This window comes from Lissotriton vulgaris, chromosome 1_2 (assembly GCF_964263255.1).
Source record: "Lissotriton vulgaris chromosome 1_2, aLisVul1.2, whole genome shotgun sequence".
Taxonomy (NCBI): domain Eukaryota; kingdom Metazoa; phylum Chordata; class Amphibia; order Caudata; family Salamandridae; genus Lissotriton; species Lissotriton vulgaris.
The window spans coordinates 239531504-239544120 of NC_141686.1; the positions used below are offsets into that span (position 1 = coordinate 239531504).

Genomic DNA, 12617 nt, shown 5'->3' on the forward strand with positions numbered 1-12617 from the left:
GGATCTATTGAGAGGAAGAAAGCTGGCACGAAAAGCAAATCACGAAGAGCAGATGGAGTGTCAGATATATTGGAGCTCCTCAGTGGTTCCTTCAATGCTCTGATCCTTATGCTGGTGAAAAAAGCAACTGTGAATGGTAAAAAAGTTCCTCCTTCAGCACTGCTATAGCTGTGAAAAAACATTTCCTACTTGGGAAAAAAAACCTGGAGTGAGAAACACGTTTCAAAATGTGAATTCAAGACTAAGTCCTACAAATAAAGAAAATATCAAAATGATATTAGGCCAAACATTAAACAAAAATAGGTGCAGAGTGAACCACAAGATATGCTACACAAAGTGCTAGAGGCCTGTGTTCTGGCATCCATTTCACAATCTCAGAAAAACGAACTGACACGGTCAATAAGCTGCATGCTGAGACTGTGGTGGCCGGAAAGTGGCAATAAATGATAGGCATGTAGTCTCACTTGAAGGAAACATTGAGCTAAGAGAACGTATGACTTAAAAGAACATTGAAATAACAGGTATCGAGTAGCTGTACTGATACTTATGTTTTTAATCACTTGTTTAATTCTGGTAGTTTACCATATTTTGGTTGTGCATTTCTTTAAAAAAATTTTTTTTATCAAAGCAAATATTGACTTTTGCATAGGTATGCTACAAAGCTTTCTTTTGAGTTTTCCTTTGTTTTCAGGACTTTCATGAAACTGTATGACTGGAAATAAAGTTAAAAATAACGATCACATTAAAGCGGACTCTAAAATGTGGGCCTTTTTTAATGCAATGCCAAGAGTTACTGCCCTTGTTTCTTCACATTTCTGAAAAAGCCTCACCACTGTTCTTTAGCGAGAGGTTAATTTTCTATTCCAACCGCTATAGGAGGAAAGTTTGACATGTTCCATAGGATCTGGAGAGGAACTTTGAAGTCTGATTTTGTATATAATCTACACAAACATTACTGTCCGTCCTTTTGTAATCCTCTGATGAATGGTGATACTTAGCCACAAAGGTTGTAACCAACTCTTAGTAAATGATATAAGATATCCTTATAGCCTAAGCTCTCCTGATCTCTATTGTAACTGGATCAAAGCCTCTGCAACGTCTTATATTATTGTCTATTTTGAGTGTTCATTGGTACCTCTGGATCTCTATTGTAGCTGGATCAAAGACCCTGCACCGTCTTATATTATTGTTTATCTGATTGTTTACGGGTATCTTATCAGCACATGACTGCTATCCGATTATGCTATTGATTACTAGACTGTACCCAATATTATGTTTAGTCACCCTCCTGTTGCCCCCTGTGTCTGTGAAGCGCTCTGAAATCTGCAAAGATCTTGTTCGCGCTATATAAAACTTTGAATAAAATAAAATAAACAAAAAATAAAAAATAAGGTTCTGTATGAGAGGGAAGAATGTCCTTGTTTAACGGGGACAGAAGTGGTCTCGCACACCTTGATAAAGGAATCCACTCACCTGTCATTTTTCTCCATGTAGACCCCAATGAAACTGTTTCTCCATGTAGACCCCAATGAAACTGACCGCTATGCACTGTATTTGGACACTTCTCGAAAAGAGTGCAGGGCTTTATTCTCCCTGAAAAATTTCCAGTCCAAATGAACTACATTCCTGCTCCAGTCTTATCACATGAAGTACCAACCCTGGAGCGAGTCAAGTATCCATGATTCTTTCCAGGATACTAGAACTACAAATGAAGCAGGGCAGTTCCCTTTGGTAAAAGCTGTGTCTGGGCAGGAGCAAAGAACCGGCTTCAAAGGTCGTTCAGACAGATGATTTTTCAGGAGAGATCTCAGATAGATGCATTCTGAATCGGTCTCAAAGTGTGGTGCCTTCTTAGGGTTCGAAGGTAGACATCTGTTGGGTATGTTTGCAGACTGGATACAACTCTAGCCTCTTTACCTTTAAGGCTGTATTATCATCTTGGTCGTCGCCATGTTCAACATCCTGGAATGCAGTATCAATCTTGAAACTACAGTCTCGCCGACAGGTCCTAGATGTCAATCGGTACAACCTTAGAATCAGAGTGCTATGAAGCTTGCCGCCGAGTGTCAAGATTGAAACAAAGTTGAGTGTCTTTGTACCAGTACCGAGCAGAGGTGGTGCATGGGAACATATGCACATCACAGTGGGGACAGTGGCACCTAGATCTTTCAAGGGTGGTGAAAGATGAAAAAACCCTGCACCTTTCTGAAAAAAATGTATACTGTAGAAACAACGATCTATATTTTCCTATCGCATCACAAAGCTCAGTGTAAAACCGTACCTGCCCCACCACTATATATAACCGATTTTGGTGCACTTGAAACCCCTGAATATGAGAATCCACAAAGCAGACAGCCTGCATTTTGTGGTCATCCTCCTTGAACATTTTCCCCACACAGAATAACCATCTGCTGAAAAGAGAAAACATGCAGATAAAACCACTCCAACGAAACTAGTAAGAAAAAATGTTTTTACCATTATGTCAGAAAAATGTTTGAAAAAGCAGAAATATGTCTCAAGATTTTGTACAAAAGCCCAATTAGAAAATTAAGACCAAAAACACTTTTAAAAGTGGCAGTCATGCTTTTGTCAAAATATTCCTCAGAAGTGGAGTTTACCAAAATAGAGAAAAAACTCACTATCATCCCAAGCCTTACATGTAATTCACTGATACAATTCACAGACCATTGCTCCACTGATGCAAAAAAAATATTTATTCCAAGTTATTTTTGATGCAGTAGTTTTTTTCCGTCATACAGACTCGCGTGATAACCACTTTTTTCAAATCTGTAAATAATGTTATCAAAATAATCTTAATCTTTTTTTGAAATCTTCACAAAAAAATTTTTGCTTTTATATTTTACAATCCACCCTGAATATCAAGGCTCAAAGAACGACGCAAAAACAAAATCCTATAATTGAATATTTTACAACTATACTCCTCCCGCCCTTCAACAAAAAAAGTAACTGAAACACCTGTAAGTGACGAAGCTCCCCCAGCGGAAAAAACAAATGAAACAAACAGTTATTAGCATTAATTTAACACAATTATAACTTCAAGTCACTTTGTCACGGACAATGATTGCTTTAGCACATTATGAGCCCCTACTCCATAGGCAGATGCTGTTCAGTAGAAGCTGGCTTTTCTTTTAAAAGTGTCCAACACACATCCCAGTCCTTCAAGACCAGCTTTTCATTTTAATGTCCAACATATTTCTACGAAGCACATGAAGACCAAAAGAATAAAAAATAAAATAAAAAAATAGCTAAGACAAGCCCATTTTCCTCCTCTTTGGATTTTCTTTTCCCTTGTGCATGAAGTAATGAACATGAAAACCAAAATAAAAGTGGAGACGGAGGAATAAAGGTGTGGGTGGTTTTCTCTGAATAGTCCTGGAGACGCATTTTCATTATACAAACTGTGTTGGTTGCCGTTGTGGGTATTGAGGGGGGAGGAACAGGCCCTTTTCATTAGACATCGTCATCAGAAGTGTCACTGCTACTAGGGTCAGTCTGAGAGTCCTCGCTGAGTTGGGATGTGAAAGTGCTTCTCCATAAGGAGAAGAGGTGAGAGCTGCATTGCTTGACAAATCCGTTCTTCCGAAGGGTGCTGCTTCGTAACTGTAACAGACAAAAGACCTATTACTCCCACAATCCCAACTAAAAGAACATTTCAACTAAATACTGATACTCCTCGAACCGTACTCTTATCCTTGTGCTAAGAAACCCCTCCCATATGACTGTATACATTTCCCCCATAAACAATTGATAACATCCGGTTACATCAGCTCAACAATTATTACAATTAGGAATGAAATGTGCTTCAGAGAGGCATTTTAGGACTTACTTCAAAGGACACAAACCTCTGCAGGAATCTTCAGACCACCACCAAACAACTCAGAGGAGGAAGTCTAATCACTACCAATGCTGGTATGGAGTGAACAGTAAACAGCACAAGTTATTTACCTGTAACGAGGATGTCGTAGCTTTCAGCACAATAGATTTATTTGCTGTTATTCTGCCATCTAGAGGTTGCGAAGTTTTTCTGAAGCTTCTTTTCTAGATTCTCACGCTTTGCATAGATTATAAATCATATTAACCTCGTGAAGGAGGGTTAGAAGAGGGGAGTAGTGCTAAATAAGCATTTTAAATCTTGGGAATCTACACAATAGTGTTTGGTAAAAGTGATTTAAAGACAATTCAATTACATTTGCACATTACAATGCAGCCTATTATTTTGTAGTAGCCATGCCTTTGAGTTAATGTCAAACTATTCTGTTTGCCAACCGGTAGCATTGTTTGTACAATCCGCTTTGCTATAGTGGCCTTGGTTACTGCTGACCACAATACTTGAAATTGGTAACCAAGGACAAGACTCTAGCAGGATAAATCAAAAAATTCAAACATGAGGACAACTTATTATGTATCGCCTCAATGGTGAAAAAAAAAAGGCATCCAAAAAGTCCAGTAGGACGAGAAGACTAAAATGTCTTTCCTGTAAGACCTGGCTGTTGAGGCAGCAGTGCTTCGTAATGTCAATGTTGCAGTTTGCCATCTTCAGGTTCGTTATACATCTTGCAAACTGCGCGAGATTCACGGTCTCCTTATACTGTATTATTAACGATGCCCGTTTGCCTCCCTAATTTCCTGGAAAGCAGCAGGTCATGACAATCCAGAGAACTATTCAAGCGGCTAAATCTTTTCTGGGTTCACCTGCAGTCACTGATCTTGTAGCTGTACCTGCCTGATGTGTCTATTAATGAAAAATGAAAACTGAGAAATCACACTGGAGAAAAACAAAATCATGAAAATCCAATTTTGAGGAAAAAAGATTTTAAGGAAAAAAAAACGAATGAAAAAACATTTTAAAGGAAAGAATTTTAAGGAAAAATCGAAAATTACATTTAACTTAGGTAAAGTTTAGGACTACTGTGGCTTTTTTTGTTCTGGGATGGGTAATGTTTTCGGGTGATTCGAGGGGTTTTTAGGAGTACGAATAGTTGAAGTTACGGCGAAGAGGGTTTTTTAGGGTTCATGGATTTGTGGTGTTTAGGTTTCAGGGATGGGTACAGTGTTAGGGGTGTTGAGTTTTTTTAGGTTCATGGATGGGCAAAGTTTAGGGCTGGTGAAGGTTTAGCAGGTTCAATTATGGGTTGCGGGTGAAGTGTTATGGTTTCGGACAGGGTGGAGCGTAGGTTCGTAAGGAATTCTAAGGATTCAGGGATGGGTGAAGTTTAGATGTAGAGAGGTGTTTCAGGCTTCAGGCATGAATAGTTTACAGTGAGTTCTTATGTGTCAAGGATGGCTGGTGTAAAATGGGTGGAGTGAGTGATTTTATGGTTCAGGGATTGTGGATTTTTGGGGTAGAAAGGGCTTTTAGGTTTCAGGGATGAGTAGTTTTGGTGTGGCAAGGGATTTTAGGGGGCAGGGGCTGATTGTGTTTAGGGATAGTGATGGGTCAGCAAGGGATGGTGTTTACGGGTGTCAATGGGTTAACAAATTAAGAAAATCCTAAGTAATTGTTTACAATAGAAATGATGGAAACTGTATCTCCCTCCTTGTGGAGGTTGGGCTGAAATGTGCTTGAACTGCCAAACAGTTTTTTTAGTACTCTTTGCCTAACCTGTGCTTCAATGTGAATCTGGATAGCCATTCAGTAATGCTTTGAGTTGGTGTGTATGCAAGACCATGTAGCCGTCATACATATGTTGTTGATAGAAATTTGCTAGCAAGGTCATGCTTGCTCCTTTTTGCTTGTGGAGTGGGACCTTGGTTTAGTTTCTAGAGATTAACCCGCTTCTGTGCAGCAAGTTTGAATTTATTTTCTGTGCTATCCACTATGCAATGACCCCTGTGGTTGCTGGTGTCCCAGAGTTTGCTCGTGCAAAAATATTTTAAAAAATGGCTTTCTTTTGTTTTTGGTTTCCTCAAGGAAGTAAATGAACACCCTGTGTACGTCTAATATGTGTAGAGCTCTTTCAGCATGCATCTTTAGCTCTTGAAAGAAAGCGGTCGGCTGTATAGTCTGGCTAACAGGAAAGGGATAACACTTCCCATAAACAAAATATTTACTTAACTGAAAGCTTAATTCTGCAGCTTGAGGTGTGTTCTGGATTCACATATTGTCAATTTTTCCGCCCTCTAGTGGTTTGGTATGGAAAAACAAATTACTCAACACTCAGTTTTTTCAGTGAGACTGGATCTGGAAAATCTTAATCATTGCATGCTTGGAGGTTGCGTTGTGCGGCTGCACGCCAACTTCGTTCTGCTATGGAAGTGATCTTGGAGCCGCCTATAAGCGCTATCTGTGGCACTGTGACGTTAGTTACTTTGTAGGCTGTCCACGACCCCAGAAGAAGAGACCATTAGCAGATCTTTAGACTTGAGACCTTAGTAGATTGAGAAAGGGCACTGACTGTCCACCATTTGGGGCTTTGTCTGGAGTCACACCCTCCCAAGAAGCCCCACGTGTGGTCGCCATTGTTTGCTTCTTTTTCCTTTTTGCTCATTCATTTTCTGGGGAGGTGAGTCGGTTGTGAATCCAGAAAATTCTTCAAGCTACAAAGCTACTCCTAAAAGTAAGAAATCATTTCATTTTGCAGCGTGAATCTTCTCTGAATTCACATGTTGTGCAATGATTTTGTAGCGGTTTATTGGTGAGGTTCAATAATTTTATTCAGCATGTTAAAAACAGACATAAAGGTGTGTAAAATTGTATCATTTATACAGCATAAAAATACATCCCATTATTACACGGGATACACAAAGAGTAGTTACCATCCAGTCACTTAAAACATTTTGCCCTGTAATAATATCCAATACACAGTCCCTTTCCTTAGGTATATAAACTTTGCAACAGAAAGAGCAACATTAAAACACACATGGTGATCATGCAGTGCAAGCAAATATTTCAGGGCATCTTCACAGGTTCTAATGTTATGTGCAACAAGAATAGGTTTAAGACTAGCACCGAAAATTCTTATAAAAGTTGCAAAACAACAAAGTGCAACATGCTTTGTTTCCTCAAACCATACAGCAAGTGCAGGACTTCATGTTGGAAAAAGCAACCAGGTGGTGTATGGTACCAAATCTAAATCTGATCAGAACGTAACCATGTTGGGTGTCAATATAAGATCGATATTTTTGACAACCTGTGAGAAGGTGGCCTGATATGCAGTGGTCACTATTCTAGTGCCCACTATGTATCAGTCCAGCAACCCTTATTGATGATTGGTTGTAAGTCAACCTTATAGACCAGCTATCCTAGTAGCATGGATACGAGCAGTCTAAGGCTAAAGACTCGAGAGGGCGTGTTAAGCCAGCTGTTTACCACACATATACCCCTTGAACACCAAGTGAAAGGACACCACACAAGTGTTATGAAAATAAACAGTTATTTATTAAAGATCACAACAGCCCTGTACTCTTTATGAGGACAGGGTACTAAGCACAAACAAAAACTCTTACAAAAATACTTAAGTTAGCACAGTATATACAAATGCCCGAGGGGCACGGAAAACCATATACTCTGAAAGTGGAATGTGAAATTCCTAGCAGGTAAGTACAATACTAATAGCTTTTGGAATCGCTAGGACTTGACTAGGGAATCGTTAGATTACGACTAGGAGGCCTAGGGGACTCGGGTGCAGTGTGTGCACTCTCACGCGAGATGCGGACAAAAGTCTATGGTAGCTAGGAAATAGAAAGTTAGTGTTCTCGGGCGAACCCGACCTGATAGGGAGAAAACGAAGATAGATTCTGACCCTTGGATAGTGAGGCTATGCTGGGGCACCGAAATGCCGAAGTTACCTAGCCCAGGGGCTGCAGCTGCATAGGTCTGAAAAGACGTCGGGAATCCTCGTAGACGGACCAGGAGCCGGAAGGAAAGATGCTGGCCGGTGACCAGTGAAGAAAGTTCAGTTGGATCCAAGCCTGGATCTCGAAGATAGATGACACCTGAAAGCAGAGGGGACCAAGTTCGAGACTACTAGCCAGTAGTCAGTGGGCACCAGGAGGGCACCGGATGGTAGCCACCTCGACAAGGTGAGTGGGTGACGCTGGAGCTCGAAGATCTCACGGACCAGGAGGCGTTGTCGGCGACCAGGATGGAGGATCGAGCTGTCCCACGAAGATAGAAGCTGTCGGCGTCGCTGGGCCCAGGATTGGGCAACAAAGCCTTGGCAAATTCAAGCCCACGCGGTGGACCCAAAATGGCGTCTGGAGTGGACCAGGAGGGTGCCTCTCTTGAAGAAGGAAGCAAGGGCCAGCCTGGAGCAACCAGACCAGCAGCAGAGATGTCGTCGGGCGTCGTTCAGAAGGCCACAAGCCAGCCGGCTAGTAGCCAAACAACGCGGTGCACAGCAAACAGCAGAAGGGCCCCACGCAGATCGTGGAGATGCAGGGAGGCTGACCTTGGGTGCTGGAGCTGCGCAGGGTCGGGGCTTCTCGGACCCCAAAGCACTCACCAGTGGAGGACACGGTGGGCTTGCAGTAAAGATGTCGTGCAGTCTTGGCGATAGTCGGTCCCTCGAGGTCTCGTCACACTCACGGTTCTCAGCTTTGCTGTAGAGGTGAGTAGAGGTCAGAGGTGCCAGGGAAGCCGGGTCTCGTCGAGCTGGGTCGTCGGATTCGTGAAGAAGGACTTGCAGCAGACCGCAGTGTTCTTTAGGATGGTGCCCGCTTGATGCAGGGTGACTACTCCTTAGCCACAAGGGAGAATCTTGAAGAAGAAATCGTGAAGTCCTTTCGAAGAAAGTGGTATCTTGATTCCAAAGATGATCTAATTTGAACAGGGGGCCCGCTCCCATCTTTATACTAAAAAAGGGGGCTGACCCGGTGACTAGGTCCTGCCTATGGGTGGGACTAGGAGGGGGGTGGTTACACCCCTCTCCCCTGCCGGACTTCCCCAGGCCAGGGGCTGGTGTGCCCCTGGAACTGGTTCTGACTGGCCTATGCGTAGTGAGCACCAGGGTGCCACTCAGCAGTCACCTTCCTGAAAAGCCCTGCCTACCCAGGATACACAAAACCATGTCTGGGACGGTGCTAGCACCGCCCCTGACAGGAAACCCTTTGTCCAGGCTCCCCTCACTGGGAGGACTCCCAGCTGCAGGGGGTCAGACTCGTGTCTGTGGTGGCAGCATCCATTTTGTGGAGCTGAGGCTTTGCTTAACTTTAACCGGGGTTCACAGTTACATACATGTCGTGTCCCTCTAGAAGGGTGGAATGCTAACCCCGTCGCCAGAATTGGCGAGGGGTTAGTATTCCAATTCGTATGACACCTTACTCGACATGTTTTGATAAAGCAATACCAAAGATAGCATTTAACCGCGAGGATTATAATGCACTTAAGAGTATATGGTATGCGATATCATGGAACAGCTATTAGGACTTGGTTCCGCAAGCTGCAGACAGGCTCAGCTCATGCCAGAGCACCATCTCACACGATTCCAAGCACTCTGCCTTCAGGATTGTTAAGGCCTGCCATAGGAGTGACTGATAGGAATCTGTGTGTCCATTTTAGGGTTAGGTATAGGTATACTACACCTACAGCAAAGGGTGATTACACGACTTTGCCCCAGCTGTCATGCAGCCAGTTGTGTCAAATTTAGGAGGCCAGCCAGGGGTGGCATAATACATGCTGCAGCCCCTGGCAGCCCTGGGTACACCCATGCCCTGAGTTACAGGGTCTGATAGGGTGGCCCAGTACCAATTGGAAATGTACCTAGGGTACATGGAATCCATTTTAAAGAGAGAGCAGTAGGCCTGGGGTCCTGATTGGCAGGGTCCCAGGTCGACTATGTCCAAAACCAGCTAAAACACAGGGCAAAAAGTTGGGGGCAACCATAGTCAGGATGTACCTTCCTACACAACCCTCATTAAAAGACAGACTTTTAGAAAGCAACAGTTGATGACCATCTGTGAGAAAGTGCCGCTATATATACTGGACTAGAATGAAGTACAGTGTGTATAGAGTCCACCAACCCCAGATTATAACAGAGGTTAAAGTCAGAACTGACCTTACTCTCCAAAGGTCAGAAAGGAAATGGCACCTTGATTATACTACGACTGACAAAACCAGATACAAGGAAGCCATAAAGGCATATAAACTTGGGATCACTATAGCCCAATCCACTTACTACAGAGGAAAAACCCTCTCCGCCAGATCCAAACCCAGAGAAAATTATCAAATCGTCAAAACCCTCTCCAAAATTTCCCCCTCTGCAGTGCCAGCGATAACCCTATCGGCCGCTGCAATGATCTAGCCGACTTTTTTCACCAAAAAAATCAATATTTATTCTTCCTTCACCACCTCCGCTCCCGAACATCAATGAGACTCAGCTCCCAACAGATACAACATGCCCACGCCTAGTAACCATGAGCAACGTCCCTCCATTAGACCTGGAATCGCTTCAAACTCGCACTACAGATAAAATCTGGCTCTCCCTCAGACCCAACACCCCCCCTTACGATGACCATGGCCAGCCAAATCATTCTCCCCACCCTCCTAGAGCTACTGAACTGCTCCTTGGAAAAGGGAGTCGTACCTCCCATATGGAAACAGGCGATGGTGAAAGCGCTTTTGAAAAAACCCAATCTCAACGTGAACGACTAAACTATCGTCCCATTTCTCCGTTACCCTGGGCAAGTAAAATACTGGAGAAATATGTTAATCTCCACCCAACTAAACACCTCGAAGAAAACCTCCTATTGGATGTCACCCAAACAGGTTTCCGCCCAAAACATGGCATGGAAACAGCTCTCCTAGCCGTGGTGGAAGAATCGAGAAAGATCTTAGATCGAGGGGGATCAGTGGCAGTGGTCGATCTCGGAGTCTCTGGAAATGCTCTTGCTTGGTTAAGATCGTTCCTGAGCGGAAGAACCTTCCAGGTCTTCGATGGTGACTCCTGCTCCACCAGCAAACCTCTGAGCTGCGGGGCACCCCAGGGCTCTTCCCTGAGCCCCACGCTGTTCAATGTGTACATGAGACCGCTGGCTGGGATCGTTCGTCAATATGGTATCAAAATCATATCATATGCGGACGATACCCAGCTCGTGGTCTCCCTGGCACAGAAGAACAGCGGGCTCCCGCAAGCCAACATGGCATCTTGCATGGAAGAGATAAAAAGCTGGATGACGGCATCTTCTTTAAAACTAAATGGGGATAAGATCCTGCTCCTCGGTCCCCCCTTCCCCCACCATCACCCAGCTATGGCCCTCCAGCTTGGGCCCACCCCCATCCCCGAAGGAGGACATCAAGAGCTTAGGAGTCTGGCTCGATAAATCCCTGACTCTTAACACTCAGGCAACGAAGACATCAGCAATCTGCTTCGGGTTAATCCGGATGCTAAAAAAGATCCTCCCTATCCTACCCCTGGAAGCCAAACAAATCATCATCCAGGGCCTCATTCAATCTCGGCTTGATTTCAACAATGCCCTCTACTTGGGAGCACCAGAATACGTATTAGAAAAGCTTCAACGGACCCAGAACTGTGCAGCCCGGACCCTACTCCAGATACCCCGCAGAGAATCAGTTAAGGCAGGGAAAGAGTAAAATTCAAGGCCCTCTGTATCTCCCACCAAGCCTTCTATAGAGTTGGCCCCCAGATCAACCACTCCCTTCTCACCCCCTACTGCCCCGGTAAACAACTTCGCTCATCAAACGCCTGCCTTGCCACTGTTCCCCGAATCAAAAGATCCAGGGCAGGAGGCAGGTCCTTCGAGCTCAACGCTGCCAAGCTGTGGAACTCCCTCCCCCCCTCCCTAAGATCCAATCAGATCCTCTCTTCGTTCGGCAAAGAACCAAAAACCTTCCTCTTCAGAAACTAAGCCCCTCCTCCCCCCTCAGAGTACTATGTCCTCTATTCAGCGCTTGGACGCCCTTGGGCAGCAGCCGCGCTATACAAATCCCCTTTTCATTTCAAAGTGGTAGCTTGGTCGAGCAGTAAGGCAGTACCAGAGGACAGTGTAAAGCATTTGTTGTACACAATCAGTCAGCAAAATGTTTCACACACTCAAGGACTGAACTCCAGGTCAATTGTTCTTATATCCACAGATATAGGCGTTTTAGAACCAACAGCTATTAAAATATATTTTTCTTGTTATGAGTTCTCTCATGAAATTACTTTGCATAGGAGCAATAAAGTTTGTGCGCACAATTAATACAGTATTGACAGTAAGCAGCACAATCCTAAAACACTATAGAATTGAGCTCAATGGGTTTTCCACATGCAAGTACAGTTGATTACTATATAGATTACTAGATCTTATATTCAGTCCTGGGGTCTAAGCTGAAACCAGGTTAGCAAAAACTTTAGTTACTGTAGTGAATTTTCATGAATATAAAGCGGTTTTAAAAGTTCACACTGGGGGGGGGGGGGGGCGGGGGGGGGGGGGCGTGGGCAAGGACGTCAAGATGGCGGTCTAAGAGTGCTCTGGACCCCCCCTCCCCCATCCGTCCTCCACCCTGCAGCAATACATACCATCAGCTCCAAACTTTGGCACTCGCGCATTCGCCTGGCTGCGCCTTCCGGTGCCTTGGAACTCCCCGTGGAGGTCTGCCATCTCCTTCGCCTCATTCACTCTTCCCGGCCTCGTGCCTGACAAAATGGCGGAATATC

At 44.1% G+C, this 12617-nt stretch overlaps 1 protein-coding gene across 2 annotated transcripts in view; it reads right to left on the reverse strand.

Annotated features, from left to right (window-relative positions):
• Positions 1-2696: 2696 nt before the first annotated feature.
• GPBP1L1 (GC-rich promoter binding protein 1 like 1) overlaps positions 2697-12617 on the reverse strand; it is a 411897-nt gene continuing 401976 nt past the window's right edge. For both annotated transcript variants that reach the window (XM_086953160.1, XM_086953159.1), the window contains one exon: positions 2697-3621. In XM_086953160.1, the coding sequence (XP_086809286.1) occupies positions 3472-3621 (150 nt within the window). In that variant the 3' untranslated portion in view covers positions 2697-3471. The remainder of the gene's footprint in view (positions 3622-12617) is intronic.